At 48.9% G+C, this 18,086-nt stretch overlaps 2 protein-coding genes across 2 annotated transcripts in view; one reads left to right on the top strand and one right to left on the bottom strand.

Annotated features, from left to right (window-relative positions):
- The window catches only part of UBAC2 (UBA domain containing 2), a 104,452-nt gene extending 99,649 nt beyond the window's left edge, over positions 1-4,803 (top strand). Inside the window, exon 9 of the mRNA XM_074859368.1 lies at positions 1,228-4,803. Within this exon, the coding sequence (XP_074715469.1) occupies positions 1,228-1,335 (108 nt within the window). The 3' untranslated portion in view covers positions 1,336-4,803. The remainder of the gene's footprint in view (positions 1-1,227) is intronic.
- A 1,638-nt stretch (positions 4,804-6,441) lies between these two features.
- On the bottom strand, positions 6,442-12,288 carry LOC141939504 (G-protein coupled receptor 183-like). Its single transcript, XM_074859363.1, has 2 exons — positions 12,101-12,288; positions 6,442-11,312 (listed from the first exon to the last, which is right to left on the bottom strand). The coding sequence occupies exon 2, from the start codon at positions 11,278-11,280 to the stop codon at positions 10,222-10,224; it is 1,059 nt and encodes a 352-aa protein (XP_074715464.1). The 5' UTR covers positions 11,281-11,312; positions 12,101-12,288; the 3' UTR covers positions 6,442-10,221.
- Between the last annotated feature and the right edge of the window lie 5,798 nt (positions 12,289-18,086).

The raw sequence follows: 18,086 nt of genomic DNA, 5'->3' as shown, positions 1-18,086 counted from the left end.
TTTAATGGCACCTTTCTTTCAAAAGGCATTTAAAGTACTTTCAATCCGAGTGCACATTGCTCTTGCACCCTGGGGAGATTCCTCCAGAGACGGAAACGGCCTCTGCTGCGTTCCTGCTCAGCTTCATTCTGCTGCTGCAGGCTCCGGACAGGCAGAGGAGGAGCAGTGGTAGCTCTCTCACAGCTCCTGTAACCCAGGACTTCCAGGTTCAGGAGTTGTGGTGGCTGGTCACAAAGGCCATTTGGAGCAAGATGGGGAATGCTTTATGCTGCCAGTGGCCACAGTTAATTTTATGTGCCACTTCCTGCACCACCACACCTCGGTTTTTTCCCTTCTCTGGAAGATTAATTATAAAAGTGAATGAGTTATATTGTGACTTTCAGTCATACCTAATTGAGAATTGTAGATTTTGAATGTGCTTTAGATTGGAAATTAACGGTAAATTAAATTTGGTTATATGTACATTGATTTTTACATGTGGCAGTTTAAATATCTGTTAGCACAGAGCAAAAACATTAGGTGTCGAGTACATGGTATTATAAAAAGGGATGGTCAAGTGGTTATTGATTACCAAAATCACTGTCTTAATGTGCCCTTTTCCAGGTAATTCTTCCATCAAATGTGATTGATTTATACTGTTCTGAGAATATGTAGAATCCTTCCAAGGATTTTACTGAACCCGTTTAAGTATGGTGCTGCTTCTGTTTTAGGGCTAACTTCCAGGTTTATTTTAAAAACCACCTCGAATTAATAGGTTTGAGGTTTTTTATGCCCTCTGGAGAAGTAGATCTTTTCAAGGAAGGTAAAGCTAAGAATGTCTGGACAGGTTTTTGCATCTGCTGTAAAATTCCATATTTTGGTCAGTGTTGGGTTCTTGAGCTCCTGTTCTTGTCAAGAGCAGCAAGCCCCAAGTTGTGATGTGTGGTGCCATACTTTCTGTTTTACTCTTCTTTCAAAACTGGACCGGCTAGGGAAATACAGGTGTGGCATTTTCAGAAATGGTTGATTTTGAAAGCAGTCATCTCTGTGGCAATGTTTTCAAGCATGCAGTCCCAGATACGTCTTTGTGACAGTGCATAGCCATGCTTGCTCACTCTCTGGAAAGGTAAGCTTTTGAACAGCCTGATCAGTGGAAAAGTGATCTCTGACACTGCTAACATGACTAATGCACACACACTGTGAATAAAACTCTGGTTTTAAAGTGGTGTTATGTTATTTCTTTTCCAGGTTGCACGACTTATGGAAATGGGATTTTCCAGGGGAGATGCTCTAGAAGCTCTGAGGGCTTCAAATAATGACTTAAATGTAGCCACTAATTTTCTACTGCAGCACTGATGGTTTTCTGTGTGAAGGAACTTCACTTGATGGGTTTGTACACGTCTGAAAGAGGATCAAAGCCACCTGCTGGACAGACTCACGAAGGTCGTCCCCACAAGAGCGTCAGAAAAGAGAAACTGGCTCCACGTGACTGGTGATTCGAAGTGATGTTAACAAATGACGTGAACTGTTCCCAAGCCTTCAGATCACTTGGTGGTTTCTAGTCTGGTTATCCTTTTCAAAGTAACTTTAGTTTCTACTTATTACTGGATATCACCTAAATTTATTTTTTAAATAAAGTAGGTGATTTTTTTCTTGTAAATCCTTGTTAGACATGTTATCAGACTTAATGACTAGGAAAAGAAGCTCCAGCAACCACAACAACTAGATTTACCTATCAAGAAAAATCATATTTTCTTCATTTACCAGTCGTAATTTATCTAGCTTACATGTTATTTTACGGTACTTGGTTTTTGATTACAGTAATAAGAGGTTTGAAGATTGCTTCATTTTCAACTCAGCAAAGGGTTATGGGACTATTACGTCATTCTTTGGAAAGTTTTATTAATGCCTGTAATATTTCTTGAATTTCTTTTTAAATAAAAGTTGTCATTCAGCACATAATACACAGATAGGATGAGAGAAAATCCACGTGCGTAGTGCAACCTATGGTAAGTGATCACTGTAAATTTAAATTTTTACAAAGTGAGTGAATCACTATTCTGATATAGGTCATGAAGATACTCACTGGAAGCAATAAAGTTGAATTGAGTGACACGGTAAGATCAGAACTGAAATTATTTTAATTACTTCCATGTCTAATTCAGACAGACTTCTGTAACAATGGATGTATGCTCAGTGTCCTATGTGCTGGTTTCATTTTTTGAGCTGGCTACATACTGTCTTAAAAAAAAATGATAAAAAGCTAACTTTTCTATACATAGTTCTAGTTTTCTACTGTCAAAGATGTGGATGACCCTGCATTTGCTGAATCCTCACTGTCTGAAGCAACTTTGTGTTGATCACAGACTGGAATATTAAGCTTAAGGGTGGTTCAGGCTAACAGAGGAGGTAACAGGACAGTAATGCCAAGGTAGTACAATATTGGGTTTGAAGTTTAGATTGATAAATAATCTTGCTTGGCTTGACTCCCAGAAGTGCTCAGTATTGGCACCTTAGGAGTTTTAGGAGGTGGGGTGGAGAGAAGTGAACATCTCGATAAAACTGGGCTGAAGTAATACAAGATTCCAAAATGCGATTCCGTGAAACCAATCTACACATGTATCTTAAGCATTTATTGTATGTTTCTGTATGTACTTGTGTTTCTATATCATATGTGTCTATTTATATACACACAGGCATATTTAATACATAAATACATCTAGAATAAGAAATAGGTCATCAGAAGCGAAACAAAGGCAATAGCAGGTGCAAAGGGGAGGAGATGAAAGAATACAGGAGAGAGAAGGATGTTTTGGAAATCCAAATGAGCATGTGAGTACCAAAGTACAGATCTGTGCGGTCTCGCTTGACCTGAAAAATATACTGGGAAATAACAGGACAAGATTTAGGGAGAGATATCTTTCTTTTTCTCTTTTACTTGACTGATAAAACTGAAAAAAGTCCTTCAGGCATACAAGTCCTTATCCAGAAATTACATGAAATTTGTGCAGTGCTTGGCACATGACATAATTTTAATAAAGTCAATGTCCTGTAAGTATTTTTTAGTATTTTCCAGTGGTTGAAAGAAGGGGGTTTTGGAATGACCATGTGTTTTCCTGGGCTTTGATGAACCTCCGTCAGAGTTTGGCTTGGTGGTATGATCACATTATTTGGGCAGAGTCTGCTGCTTAACTGAAAGATTTTGTTTGTGTGAAGCTGAGTGGCACTCTGTGGGTGTAGGCTAGGGACATTTCTTCACCCAGAGAACTCTGTAGACCTGCTGTCTTAGAAAGCAGAGGGCAAATGTAAGAAAAAAAGCCCTACAGTAATTTGCATATGCAAACTAGTTAAATGTTTTGAAACAAGTACGGGTTTTAATTTTGAAACATACAGATTCTTCCTTCACAAATATTTTATCAAAAGTAGCAACAAAGACTAGTGAATTACTTTAGAAGTCAAATTTTGTCTGTAGGAGATAGAAGTCCACCTAGCCCAGGGTAAATTAAATATGACCTGTGCCCCTTCAGACATTGCCCTGCTTTAGGGACAAGCACAAAGGGCATTTATTCCTTGGAATTTTAACACATGTTGAGTGGCATCTGGGACATGTAAGTGGATATTCTCAAAGTCTGAATCCTTTCTTTTTATGATCTGTACAAGGGGTATCCAGATGTCACAGTTGTATGGAAAATCCCGTTTTGCTGGGAATTTCACAAAACATTGTCAAACGTAAGGGGTAGAATTCAGGTCTCGGTGATGTCACTTGAAAACTCCCCTTGACATCTGTGAGAACAGTTTGTGCTCAAAATGCTCCCAGGGTTGTGATTTCCAATTTAAAAAAAGAAAAAAAAGAAGTGGTAAAAGGAGGGCTCTCCAATGCAGTTGAATATAGTTCCTGTTTCATGCAAGAACCATAGAAGAAAGATTCACACATTAGAGATAGAAAACAAGTCGGTTTCCATTTGATGGTGAAACTTTCATGGACCATTTCTGGGAATGCGAGGAGCGTGTTCTTCACAGCCGACGCAGTGTTTGTCCAATACCATTTTGAATATCTCATCGCACAGTTTCTAGTTTGTGGGTGACCCAATGATAGTTTTTAGGCAGCGAGGGAATGCAAAATGCTTTTCTTCGGAGAGGATTTTAAGTCCCTAGGAAATTCACGGTGGTTTTAGTAAAGCCAAGATTTGGTATTTTGAAATAAAAGTAGTTGCTGCTGTTAAAATTTCTCTACTAGACTGGGAATGTTGTCTTTTGAAACAACAACAACAGAGTAATTTATTGGGGACTTTCCTAGGCAGTTATGTGATACTTTGAAATATACCCACTGTGAGGTTTCTGTTTGTGGAAATCTGCCTGATCGGCCACACAGGGTTCTCAAGCCTTAACTTTTAGCTAAGATGCAGAATGATTGGGCTCCGTACCTACCAAAACCATTTTCCTCTCCCAAAACAAGTGTTAAAGGTTGCCTGCTACTTACATGAGTACACGGACTGTCGCAGTTGGTTCATGTACCAGCCTGTGCTGTCTAGCACTTGTAGGTGCCTTTGTGAACATGTGATGGAGAAAAAGTCTCGTTATTTTTGTCTGAAACTGAAGAACAAGCAAGAAAAATATATTGCATATTGTACTGGGCAAAGGGCAACATTTTTGGCTCTCCTGTTTGTGTGTGTGTATATATATATGTATATGTATATGCATATATATGTGTGTATGCATATGTATATATACAGAGAGTGAGAGAGAATATTTATGTATTGGTTTGATTAATTTAACTGGAGCTAAGAGTTTGTGGAAGAAAATTAAAAGTCTGTATTCAAAGACTCCCATCTCTCAAACGTGTGTATTTGGAGTACATATACAGTTGCAAAGGCACCCAAATTTGAAAACACTCTGAACTACAAGTCTCATGTTGTAGAGGAGCTGCATCTGAGGAGAAATAAATGCACAGTATTCATTTGAACTAACACAGGTTTTGATACATTGTGCAATTAGTTTCTTGTGTGTCTTCTTCCACAAGAAAAACCTGTGACATTAACTTTCTTTAATTCACTAGCCATAGTAATAAGTATTTCATATAAATGTGTATAAATACTATTAGGAGAGTCACATGAACACACAAACACTACATGTGTTTATATATATGCACACATATATGCATTTTTTTTATATATATATATGTATATATGTGTTTACTTAAAACGTACCGGGTTTGGTTTAATTTTTAGTAGGATTACATTCCTCCTCTGTTTCCATATATAAAGGGATGCTTTGACCACAGAAAGTCCACTTTTAGCTGAAACTCGAAGAGGGTACGTGCTACCAATAGTTGTCAGTCCAAATATAAGACAAGAAACAGATGATGGGAGCAGAGGCACGGTACGACCTGATGAATGGGTGCAACTGGTAAGAATCTCAACAAATTGGTAGTTTAGGTCTTGCCATTTCATTTTTGCCAAAGGAGAGTTTTAAGAGGAAACGAGAAGTTAGGTGGGCTCACACATGTTTGTAGGGGAGTTTCTAAACCTGAATGGTAGCACTGGAAAAAGGAGGAATATACATACTTTAAAAATGGATGAAAAATTCTAGGATCATTGCTGAACCAAAAGCAGGATTTGGCCTTTTGACCGGAGATAAGTAGGGACCATACATGTCATTTAAGATTAGCAAAGGAGAGGACTTGAGGGAGATGAGGAGGTGAAACTGAGCAAAAACTGGGACTTTATAGAGAAAAGGGGCAAAGTAGAAAATAGGCTGCAGAGGACAGAAAGAAAAGATCTGCTGAGAGAAAGGGGGCAGGATGTCACGTTGCGCTTAGCTCAGTTTTGAAAGAATTCACATAGATTCTGTGTGAAAAATGCAAATATACAATATTGTGGCTAATCTTGTACTGAAAATCCACCCTTTTTTCAGAGTCCGATAGGGGAATCCCTTTGTTTTCTTTGGTCAGTTTTGCATGAGATGGTGCATGTAGCAAGAGAGAAAACAGTGTGATCCCAGCAACACAGCAGCAAAACAAACCCTGGAGTCACGGCGGTATGGGAGAAAGCTGATGTTTCTGGGTTTCTAAGCACAGTTAGTCCTGCCAACCCAACTCTTCCAGCACCTCATCCCAGCTGCAGAGACACCTGCTCCAGAAAGGACACAGCTCCTCCCAGGTCCCACTGCTTTTCCCATCGAAGGTTTTTTATAAATCCCCATGCCAGGAGAGCACACACCACCTTCCTGGGGATACAAGTGTCCTGCATAAAGGAGGTGGATCAAGAGCTTGGGCTTGTCCCTCGCTGCTTCTGAGCGTTTGCTTTGCCTGCAGAGGGGAGAGGCACACATGCACCTCTGAGAGGAAAACAGTTGCCCACGTCCCCTGGCCCAAGCAATCACAGAGGGGCTTGTTACTTGGCCATGAGAAGCTTTTATTTTAAGTAGATATGTGCATTTTTACATGACAGTATTTTACTGGCTTACAAAGATGGCTGTTACAACATGCAATAGCTTCAATTCAGGACAATTGAAAGCACAGGCTGAAGAGGTTTGTTGTACAGCACAGGGAGTTTACTAACAGGTAATGTGTAACTGCAACCAAGAGCTGTTGTCCCCCAGCACTCTCCTGGAAATCTACGCTCTTAGCTGAAAGCATAAAGTTGGGAACCACTGCTAAGGGAAAAAGGCGGTGCTGTTCGAGCTCCCTGCGCTTCTTTACCATCAAGATACGGCTCATCAGACAGGCGGGTCATCTGCAGAGACCCTGTCTGCGTTCTGCACTCTGTTCGATTGCATGACCTAGTCACCCTTCTGCAGAAGCTCAGGAGATACCTGAAATCCACTGTTAGAGGGCTTTGGGTCACAAGGGCCTTTGAGCTACAAGGGTCACAGCCTGAGTTTGCCAAGAAAATCTCCGTTTGCACCATGTACATATATAATCGGTACGACTGTACACAGGGCTGGTAGTGTGACTGCACAAAGCGTACTCACTGCCCTCAGAAAAAAATGCAATTTTCCTTTCTTAGCAGACAGTGCGGCTACAGACTGCAGCCTGGGCTGAAGCAAGAAGCACCTGCAGGCTGCAGTAGTGCCTCCCCACATAGAAAGCCACCGGGGAGCCCAGGGTGTTTGCCATACGCTTCACAACCATCCTACTTACTACATGCACCACGTCCCTGCGTGGCAGGAGACGCGTGGGGGGTGAGCACCAGCCGCATCTTTTTTTTTTTTTTTTTTTCCTTCAGATTCGTGGGCGTATTTTTAACCCCGAGTAAAGGTTTCAACTCCCTCTTTCGGCGGGAACCGGCGTTGCCCCTCTCCTCACTGCGGAGGCTGTGCTGCGCGGAGCGCCCCGCCCGCTGCGCCCCGCAGGCGCTTCCCCCCCCTCCATCCCCCGAGCGTCCCACCCACCCCGGGCAGCAGCCGGGGGGGGGCCTTCAGGGGCGTTTTGGTGTCCGGGGGTACGGCCGAGGGGAGCCGGGAGCCAAACGGGGAGCGATGGCTGTCGCGGGGGGGGGGGGGGGGGGGGGGGTGTCGCCCGTGGGGCAAAGCGGGGAGCGGGGAACACGCGTGGCGCCGGGTGGGAGCTGGTTAACGCAAGCGGCGTGCGGGGAGCTCGGATCCGGCGGACGGATGAAGCGTGGAAAAATTGTTATTGTGCCTTTAGACAAAACGCTCTGTATGGTTTCTCTTCGATTTCAGTGAAACGCTCCGTTCCCCAGCAGGCAGGGCGCGCCGCCGGCTGGGTGAGCTGCTCTCGGGTGATACGGGACTCCTTAGGCAGTTCTCCTTTGCCCAGGCTCTCCTGACCCGTCCTGCCCAAGTCCCTTCCTTCTCCAGCTCTTGGGTGCCCTTCAGCTCTCTCCAAAGCAAAGGGCCCCAGGCTGGTGTCAGCCCAGAGGAGAGAGGCAGGATCCCTCCTGCCTGCTGCCATTTTGCAGCACTACACACAGCTGTGCACTTATTTCCTTCTCCAAAGGCTCTTAATGGCAGCAAGAGGATGAAAGGTGGGGATACCTTTGGTAATAAAACACTTTGGAGAAAAATAGAGCCCAACAAGGAGGGAACGAGGCTATGTTTATACTCCGCCTTTTCCGGAGAAGGCTTCAGCACAGATTTGCCTCAGCTGTAGGCTCCAGCCTGGCAGAACATCTCTACGCCTTGGTCTTGAGAAGAAAGGTTGGCCACCGCTGCAGACCTGTGCTCATGTGTTCATGCGGAGGCTCGCTGAGACCAAGAGCTACGTACCACTCCTCTCCTGGCAGCCCCCGCCACAGTCATAGGGGAACTCTTCTTAGCACAAGTAGGTGATGTTAGGGGCAACAGCCACCAGCTGTGGATGGGGAGGTTCCCACTGAGCAGTGGGGCGATGCAGCACAGGAACCGTCACCTCGGCAGGAGGAGCCGCCATACTGGGAGTTTCCAAGCCCTGGCTAGACGAAGCCGTGGCCAGCCTGACATTGTGCCAGCCACGGTCCCGCTCCGAGCAGGCTGTTGGATGAGGTGTTGCAGAGAGGTCCCTTCCAGACAACACTTCTTTAACAAGTTAATAGGGCAGCATAACTGCACAGCAACTATCAGCCTAGCCGAGCTCCTTTAGGGTGTTCAGACCACTGAAATCCTTATATTATTGCATACCAGTTCTTCCTTGCCCGTTGTAACATGCTTTTTAGGACACAGGCTCTCTGCAGGTCAGCACTGAGGTTAGACCTGCTTTGAGGAGGGCTCAGTTTGCCTCCTAAAAGGACCTACTGGAGTCCCTTTCCCACCTGAATTATTTTAGGCATCCACCTTAGCCTTCAGGATGCTACAGTTACCTGTACCCTAAGTAAAACCATTGTCCAAAAGCTCATTCATGCTCATTTAAAACATTAAATGGCTGCATGTGACTATTATTAACTTTCTAGCTATAAAGAAAGGTTATTACCTTAAAGAATGATTTGTATTAATCAAAAGTGTATGTTCATCAAACTTCTTTAGGTTTACTTTTCAGCAAAATAAAGATGTTTTTTTTTCCTCTTCATGTCTCTGCCTGTCTCTGTCCCTTCCAGCCTCAAAGAGAAGACCAGCCATCCCAGGAACTGTGAAATCCTATGTGTGTTTTTTTATTGTAGTCCAGTGACTTCAGAAAAGAGCTGAGGAAGTCCCTGCTCCTGCCGACTTTCTCCTCATCACACTGGTTTAAACACCGATGGGAACCCGACGTCTCAGGGCTCCTCCTCTCGCTCTGGCAAGTCACACGTAACCTGCCTTTAGCAAGGCTCTTGGACTTATCAGGGCACTGGGTTCAAGCAAAGGTCAGTCAAGGTCATATAAGGCCACCCTCAGTCCTCGTCCCCTTGTCCCTTTTCCTCCACTCCCTTCAAGTTAAGGAGGGGTGGGACGGTTTCCCAGATGAGCACCCCCAGCGTGGGTTCGCAGCCTTACAGCCAAGCTGTGAGCCAGCCCAGCCCTGGCATCCCCTTCCTGGCAGCAGGTCCTGGGGCGCTGTGGGGCGACCACAGCGCCGTCAGCTGCGAGGGAGGGCACCCTGGGGAAGGCAGCAGCACTCCCAGGAGCTCTGTAGATTCACGTCCTCACCCCTCTCCCTTGAAGAAGGGCTTTTCCGGCAGCTCCCACATGCCCCGCGCTTACCACTCACCCCGTGCAGCACCTGGGTGCAAGAGCGGGACACCAGGCAGGGGGAGAGCGGAGCTGCTGTTTGTGGGTGTGGGGAAAGAGCTGTAGGTGACTTTCTGCACAGAAGTAACATCTCAGCTTTTTCCTGAAATGCCCTGAGTCTGTGTGCTCCATGCTGGCTGCCCCGAGGCCTGCAGGGATGCTGCCCCAGCACTCCGGGGGCAGCACAGGGGAAGGGGGCAGAGAGGCAGGGACAGCCTTGGTGGTTACCAGCAGCCACCAGCCCCGCAGAGGACACAGAACAGGCATGGGAGGGCGGCGCAGTGCAGCGCTGGAAAACCCCCAGTTGTGGTTGCCAGCCAGTGTGGTTGCACGAGCTGCCTCCTCTGCGGTTGGGATGAAAATGGGCCACTCTGTGCTCCAGGATGGTGGATCCAGCAGTGCTGAGCACAGAGCCAGGTGTGCAGAGCCAGGTAGGGCTGTGTCCTGGCCAGGCTGGCTTTGCGAGAGCCCTGGCTCCAGGCAGGGGAGCAAGGCAGCCTGTCAGAGGTGCTGGTCCTGCTCTGCAGCCCAGCTCTGGCTCCCGCCGTCGGGGATGGTCCATAAGCTGCAGGCCAGAGCGAAAGGAAGGGGATTGTGCCACTAGACAGAGATGGAGCCATGCGGCTGGCTGTTGCTGTTGCTGTCAGAGGGGGTCTTGGCAGTGGAGGAGGTGGCCATTGAGCCGCTGTTCCTGAAGATGCGGAGCAGCCTCCGCTTGTAGCCCCGGAAAGCAAAGAAGTAGATGATGGGGTCGATGCAGCAGTTGAGGTTCATGAATGCCACAGTGACTTGCAGGGACATCTTGAAGGCTTGCTGCTCGTGGCAGGATGGCTGGTAGAGGATCTTCCTGACCATGAACTGGACGATGTTGAGGTGGTAGGGACTGAAGCAAAGCAGGACGGCCAGCAGCACCACCAGTATGACAGTGAAGGCCCGGCGGTGATGCCCGTTCTTCACCGTCAGCGGGTTCTCCTTGGCCGTCTGGCAGAGCTTGAGGTTGATCCTCACGTAGCACACCAAGATGATGCCCACGGGCAGGAAGAAGCCAACTACGCAGGCCCCCAGGAGCAGGTAGGGCAGCTTGGGAATCTCCTCAAAGTTGAAGTACTCCATGCACGTCAGCTTGTCCCCCATCCTCCGCGTCATGGGCCGCAGAAGCAGCGGCGCGGTCTGCAGGAACACCAAGGACCAGATGAGGACGCAGACTCCCCGGGCACGGCTCATCTTCCGGATCCTGCCGGGGTGCCTGGTGCGCACCACGGCGATGTAGCGGTCCACACTTACGCAGGTCATGAAGTAGATGCCCACATACGTGTTCATGTAGAAAATGAAGGCTGTGGCCCGGCAGAACCAGTCCCCAAAGGGCCAGTCGAACTCCAGGATGTAGTAGGCGATCCTGCCCGGCAATGCCAGGGTAAAGAGGGCGTCGGAGAGGGCCAGGTTCACCAGGTAGAGGTCAGTGGAGTTGAGTTTCTTCTTCCTGCGCTGGAAAGTGATGCAGAGGGCCAGGATGTTCCCGCAGGCACCGAACACCAGCAGGGCGGTGTAGAAGAGGGAGAAGGTGACTTTGGCGGAGAAGTGGTGGTTGTGCACGTTGCAGCTGCTCTGGTTGCTGGAGGTGAGGTTGGCGGGCGGGAACACGTCCTCCGCAACAGCCATTTCCGCAGTGCCTCACGAGCTCTTGCCCTCTCCTTTGGAATAAGAACAGACATGAAACTTGCAGCTTATTGATAATGGGAGCGGCACCCATAGGGCTGGCCCTTGTCACGAAGCAAAAAGCCTGTCCCCTGCTCCCTGCCACCCCCGTGGCAGCACACAGCTCGAGTCATTTGGAAAAACACATCTTTTGTGATTTCGGTGCGAGCATCTCAACAAAGGCTGTGACTCATTGTCTTCTTGCCACCCGCTCCTCTTATTTTTGTTTTTTTGCAAGTCCAATCAATACCAGAAAGGGCAGGGGGCTGGGAGGGGGAATCACCTGTCACACAAACAAGGTCCCAGACTCATCTGATGGCAGCGATGTCATTTATTCATCACCGCAGGGGGAGTGGGGAGTTTCATTGAGAAAATGCCCAGAAAGTGGTGGGGGGGGGGTGTCGGGGGGAGTGGTGTGGCTGGGGGGCGGCGGGCAGAGGTGACAAGGAGCACCTTTGCAACCCTCGGGCTGGGACCGGAGCAGAAACAAAACTGAATTCAAAGAGGGGAAAAAATCCGAGCCTTCCCCGAAAGCCCCGCGCCCCATGCCCGTCCGAAGCGGGGAGCGGGGAACACCCCAGCACGAAACCCCGGCGCTCCGCACGCCCTCCCGCCGCTCGCCCTGCCTTGGGCCACGGGTCCGCGCCCCCCGCCGGCCCGGGGACAGGGACACTCCCCCCCCCCCCCCCCCGGGGCTGCAGCAGCCCCCGGGCTGCGCCCCCCCGCCCGGCCCGGCCGCGGGTCCAGCCGGGGCGGCCGCCGCCCCCCAGCACCCCCCGCTCACCTCTCGCTGCCGCCCTCGGGGCCGCCTCCCGCCGCCGGGCTCCGCTCCGCGGGCGCGCACCAGCCGCGGGGCGGGACGGGACCGACGGGGCGTCCCAGGCACCGCGCTGCCTCCCGCCCCCGACGGCGGGGACACCCGAGGGGCTGCGATGCTCACAGGCACGCTGACAGGCACGAAAGAGAAATCAGGGGCTCCAACCTGGGAGCGGCGGTGCCGCCTCCTCCTCCTCCTCCTCTTCCTCCTCCTCCTCCTCCCGCCCGGTGCTGGGCGGGGGGCGGCGGGCGCGGAGCCTCCCTGCCCGCGCCCGGTTCTCGGGCTGCCGGCCGTGTGAGCGCCTCGGGATTCGCTCACGTTATAAAAGCACCCTGAGGTCTGGGGTTTTTGTTGGTTGTGTTGGTTTGGGTTTTTTTCCTTTTTTCTTTTTCTCTCTTAGGTTTAGTAAAAATGTGTGTTCTTTCTGTGTGTTGGGTTTTTTTTTTTTTTTCTCGGTGTGTGAGAGGCATTTTGCTGCAGCGGGGGTTATTCTCAGTAGCGGCTGTGCTGGAGAAGATAAATGACTGTACCTGCGCAGCAATCGCTCCCAACATCTGAGCCGACTTTGGGTTTTAATCTGAAAATTTCTGCAAGGATGCAAAATGCAACTGAACAATGAAAACAGCCTGAGCTCTGCTTCACGCGCAGTCCAGAGGGTTCACCCCGGCCACATACACATGGCCATGGCAGCGCTGTGGGACCACGGCACCTTTCCCATCAAGTCAGGACAAATCTCCCGTGGAGTTTATTGTGCCCGTGGCCAGCGCAAGCCACGCTGTGCGTGGCTCCCCAGGCTGTGGTGAAGCCCAGATTTGCCTTCCGTACACACACGGAGAGGCCATCAGGCACGGCTCCTTGAGGCAGGGGCTCACCTGAGTGAAACAAGACAATTTGCCCTTAGTGGAAAAATATTTTCATTAATAGGATGATATATTGTGTGGTGAATGTAGGGCAAAGCCCCTCGTCTCAGCTGGAGCTGTCGGGGCAGGCTCTGTCCCTGCAGGGTGCTGGGCAGTGGAGGGCTCTGATTTACCCCACGGCCCCACGTGGGGTGACTGGCCAGGCCTGGCGTGGCTGGGGAGCCCCTGCGAGCAGGGCAGCCCTGACCACAGCCCGGTGCTGCCGGGGAGGGGGACCCGAGTGTGGGTAACCAGCACATCTTGCAGCGGAGAGAGACTACTTTCCTCCCCAGCACTTCCCAAAATGTTTGCAGAAGTGCAGCCTGCCCTGTGGCCAGCGGGATGGCCTTCCCCACAGCGGCTATTTACTGGAGACCACTGGGGTTTTCAAATCCCAAGAGGACTTTATGCTTTTTAAATTGGTTTTAGGGGTTTTTTTGGTGGTGGTGTGATGATCATGCTTGTTTTCTTTTTTTCCCCCTCCTAGAAACTCCTAATAAACTAGGAAATTCCCATCACAGGACATTCAGGGTACTACTGAAAAATACTGAGAACAAGAAATGGCAAGTTTCAGATTACAGTAAAGCTAAACTTAAATTTGCCTCCAAGCTAGGAAAGCTCAACCAATTCTTTAATTGCATAATATTTACAATGTTTTACAACATAGTGGCATTAAACTCAATACTGATCTGTGTACTCATGTACAGTGAGTCATTTGTATGGAAATTACACATTGAATGGTATTGCCATGAATTACTACAAATTGAAGGTACCTAGCAAGAGTAATAGGGAAAATTTGCTAACAACCATCTGTTAATGGAGACACTTTTGTCACTTGGGGATTTATATAGCAGGAAGGGAAAGGTCTACTAATGAGAGAATAACTGCTGAGTAAATTATTAAAATATTCCTTAGTAAGATGGGAATTTTCTACATGCACATCTGTCAAGAGTTAAACTCATCAAACTTGTGTGGGGCTCAAATGTTCTTGAGCTGTTTCACCATGACCATGAGAATGCCTGATGGATATAACATCACAGAAGTGCTTTTCCTACAGAAATCCTGAGCCCACATCGGTGAGCAGATCCAGCACTATCCTTTCATTTCCCTAGTGCACTGCATAAAATACAGCTGCGGCTGAAATAAATACTGGTCACCCTGAAGTCAGGGGCCATGTGGCACTGATGGTGGAAGAGCTGACGCTTTGCCCATGAAAGGCTCCTGTCTGCCCTCATTATGCTCTCTCACATGAGAGTTTTATCTCCACAGATTAACACCATAAAGGAAATAAATCTGGGATGAAGCTGGGAAAAATTCCATCGCCTTCCAGCCAGGTGCCCACAACACCTCGGGTGGGTTTGCCATCACCAGCACTTGAGACACTGGACAGGGTGTTTTGTGATGCAAATTCATGCCCGGGACTTTCTCCGTGTAGTCAAATGCCCCCTGTACAATCCCTCCTGTCCCTCGAGCTCTGTGCTCATGCAGACACTAAAAACGGAGCTACAGATCCCAGAAGGGGAATTACGTGTGGATAACCCAGCAACGCTGGACCCACCACTAACACAAACCCTGGGGATGGGGGGGCTTCTCGTGGGAATCCGTGGGAGTGGGAGGGCATCACCTGTGCCAAAGGGAGGCCTGAATAAAGGGGAGCCCAGTGGAGCTCAGCCCCTGAGCGGAGGGTGAGGTCCTTCCCGGGGGGCAGGCACAGAGCAGGTCCGGGGGAACTGGAGGAGGGAGATACCACAAGTGGCATCACCAACCTTGAAAACTGGCGGAAGAGCCCACAGGTCCAGGTGACATTCACGTCCAAGGACTTGGGAATAAGGAGGAGGGAAAACAATGCTCTCTGCCTGATTTTATTTTTCTTTTTGCAATGAAGAAGAAAGGAAGTGGGTTCTTCTTTTGTGCAAAACATGCTCCTGCTCTGCGTGCAGCAGGTGCCGTGCTACAGGAGTGCAACCCAGCTCCACCCGTTTGCACGGCCCCGGTGGCCCCACCAAGCCCAGCGGTGCTGCACCGCACCACGCTGCAGGCAACGGCCCCTTTTGGATGGGGGCACAGGACTGGGGGGACCCCCTTCCCAGCTGGTGGGACCCCAATCCCTGCCTCTGCAATGCTGAGTTAGCTGAAAAGGGACATTGTCCCCTGGGGCAACGTAGAGAAGCCATGTCAACCCCAGTGTGCAGTCATCTCATTTAAGACATATTGCCCTTTACTGAACCCCGCAGTTGGATAAAACGTGGTGTGGGCTTTGGGGTGTGAGGTTCAACTTCAAAGCTGGGTCCATATTTTCTTCTGCTGTGTCCGCGTTTGCACAAAGCCACTTTTCCTTGGGCCCGTCAGGGAGCAAACAAAGGGTCCCGCACCCTGCGTACCCATCCCAGGGTGAGCAGGAGCTGCTGTCCTGGGGTGTCTTTGCTGCCAGAGACCCAGCCAGGGCTGGGTCATGTGCAAACACTCAGCATGGAGGGTCTCCTTCCTGGCTGTTAGCCACGATGCAATCCCACCTGGGTCCCTGCCAGGCGGCTGCCCCATGCTGCTTGCCTGAGGGTCAATGCCACCCTTCCCAGAGCCAGCTGTTGGGTATTTCGGGGTAGATGTGCACCTCCGAGTCACCACGGCTCTCTCTCCCATCATCATCATTGCAGAGGACATCTCTCCCTGCCATCCCATGAAGGCTCCCTGTAGCCCCTTCTCCCTCCTGGAGGCCTTTGCATAGACATTTCATCCTGACCCAGCAGAAAAGCCAGCCCACAGTTTCTCCGGGGACCATCTCCTTTGGGCCATCAGTTGTAAACCCAGCCATGGCAGTGAGTGTGGCCAGTGAGGAAAGCTTGCAAAGAACCATCAGAGCCATCAGAGCCACGGAGAGCTGGCACCGGGCTTGCTCCAGAGCTTCATCTTCAGGTACGAAGCCATGCTTGGGGTGCTGAGGCTGTTGTTTACACCTGGTGGGGTTTCCCAGAGTTGAGAGATGATTTGGAGCTGGACTTTCTGAAGGCAAGGCAGCATAACAAATGAGGTAACAGCCCCTTCACAGAAAAACAGCAGGAAGTTTGTGCCTCCTCTTTCCATTGTATCATCATCTCTCCCTCTTTCCTTTCCCCATCAACTTCGGTTACTTTTTCTCTCTTCTAGTGCAAAACATTTTCAGGAAGCTTTGGGTTTAGACACAAAAATCTCAAATCCAGTTGCTTTCGGTTTCAATGCAAGAGGCAAGGATTTTTCCACAGCTCAGCCCCTGGGTCTCAGGCCACCACTAGCCATCTGGTGGTAGAGCAGAAATTAGGAGAACATCTGATTTTAACATCCACCCATCCATTTGATAACAGCAGCTATGTGGGGAGGACAACATTTGAGAGGATTTAACTCAAGATGATGGGAATTGTAGAGAAAGCAAAATCTGTACCGAGATGCCTACCAATTTGTTACAAAAATTCCAAGAAAATAATAACTGAGGTTTTGGTATGCTTGAAATCTAATGTGGCCATAAATCTAAGTGGGAAGCACTGAATAATGAAGCAGTTGAAATCTGCTTCTGCATGATATGACCTGATTTATTCTGCATGTGCAGCACCAGCTCTGGGAATGATGTCACAGCACCAAGTCACGACACAGTCAGAGGAGCGTCACAGCTCGCTCCAACGTCCCGAACGGTGGGACATAATGTGGCCATGCCAGGAGCTGCTTCCTTCCATGTCCCTTCACCTTCAGTCCCAAAATGTGGGCACGAAGCCTCATGTGTGGGCTGTGTAACTGCCACGGTTTCCACATGCCTATGGTTTCACTGCGCCTGACTGAGGGAGTGGGTAGGTATGCTGACAGGGACAACTCTTAGTCATGTAGGTCTGGGCACCTTGGTAGGAGAAATACCAATGAAATTCACATTATGAAATAACTTCCTCCAGTGAGCATGAAAGGTGCTTGTTCCCACGCTACGCTGTGACTTAGAAGCTCCATTTTGATTTTGCAGGAATAAGATGAAAGTTTTCTTGGTATCTGATTTCTGTGGTTAAAAACAATGTTTAAACACTTGTTAAAAAAACACAATCATAAGGCAAATTTGGTGAACTGAGGTCCTATTTTTATCTGTTTTTTTCTTATGCCAGGATCACATATGCTATACGCACCCACACATTTGTATTGTGCAGCTACGACACAAACAAAAGCGACGGGTGTAGAACATGATCACAAAATGCAGAAATGAGTGTTCATGATAAAGTGCCAAAAATGCATCTTAATTCAGTCTGGACCTCCATGATCCTATACAACAATTTCTTTTGGCAGGACACCTTCTTATTTTGTGACTTGTTAGTCTTTTTTCTTAATTTCCATTTATTCCTCGCATTCAGTGTTTAGGCCTTGTTATGACCAGGTTTTGGCCATGTTTATCACGTACCAGGTAAATCCTATGACAAGTGGAAAAATTATCATCCTCATGAGCATTTCTGTGGAGCACTCAGCATAGTGCTTCAATGCCTCACAGATACATGGGATGATTGAGGTTGGAAGGGACCTCTGGAGGTCATTTGGTCCAACCCCCCTGCTCAAGCAGGATCACCCAGAGCTGGTTGCCCAGGACCGTGCCCAGAAGGTTTTTGAATATCTCTGAGGATGGAGACTCCACAACCTCCCTGGACAACCTGTGCCGGTGCTCAGTCACCCTCACTGTGAAAAAGTCTTTCCCAATGTTCAGAGAGAACCTCCCATGTTTCAGTTTGTGCCCATTGCCTCTGGTCCTGTCACTGGGTGCCACTGAGCAGAGCCTGGCTGTGTCCTCTTTGCACCTTCCCTTCAGGTATTTATATACACCCATGAGATCCCTCTGAGCCTTCCCTTCTCCAGGGTGAACAATCCCAGCTCCCTCAGCTCACAGGAGAGAAGCTCCTGTCCCTTCATCATCTGTGTGGCCCTTCGCTGGACTCTCTGCAGTATGTCCATGTCTCTGTTGTACTGGGGAGCTCAGAACTTGACTTCAGGACTCCAGGTGTGGCCTCACCAGTGCTGAGCAGGGAGTAAGGATCACCTCCCTTGACCTGCTGGCAACA

Source organism: Strix uralensis, chromosome 2 (genome assembly GCF_047716275.1).
Source record: "Strix uralensis isolate ZFMK-TIS-50842 chromosome 2, bStrUra1, whole genome shotgun sequence".
In the NCBI taxonomy this organism is placed as follows: domain Eukaryota; kingdom Metazoa; phylum Chordata; class Aves; order Strigiformes; family Strigidae; genus Strix; species Strix uralensis.
The sequence above is the reverse complement of the archived record's forward strand: the minus strand, read 5'-3'. Positions and strand labels throughout refer to the sequence as shown.

What these genes read in the sequence shown, in the direction of transcription:
- LOC141939504 (XM_074859363.1), bottom strand. Translation starts at nt 11,280, where the DNA reads ATGGCTGTTGCGGAGGACGTGTTCCCGCCCGCCAACCTCACCTCCAGC.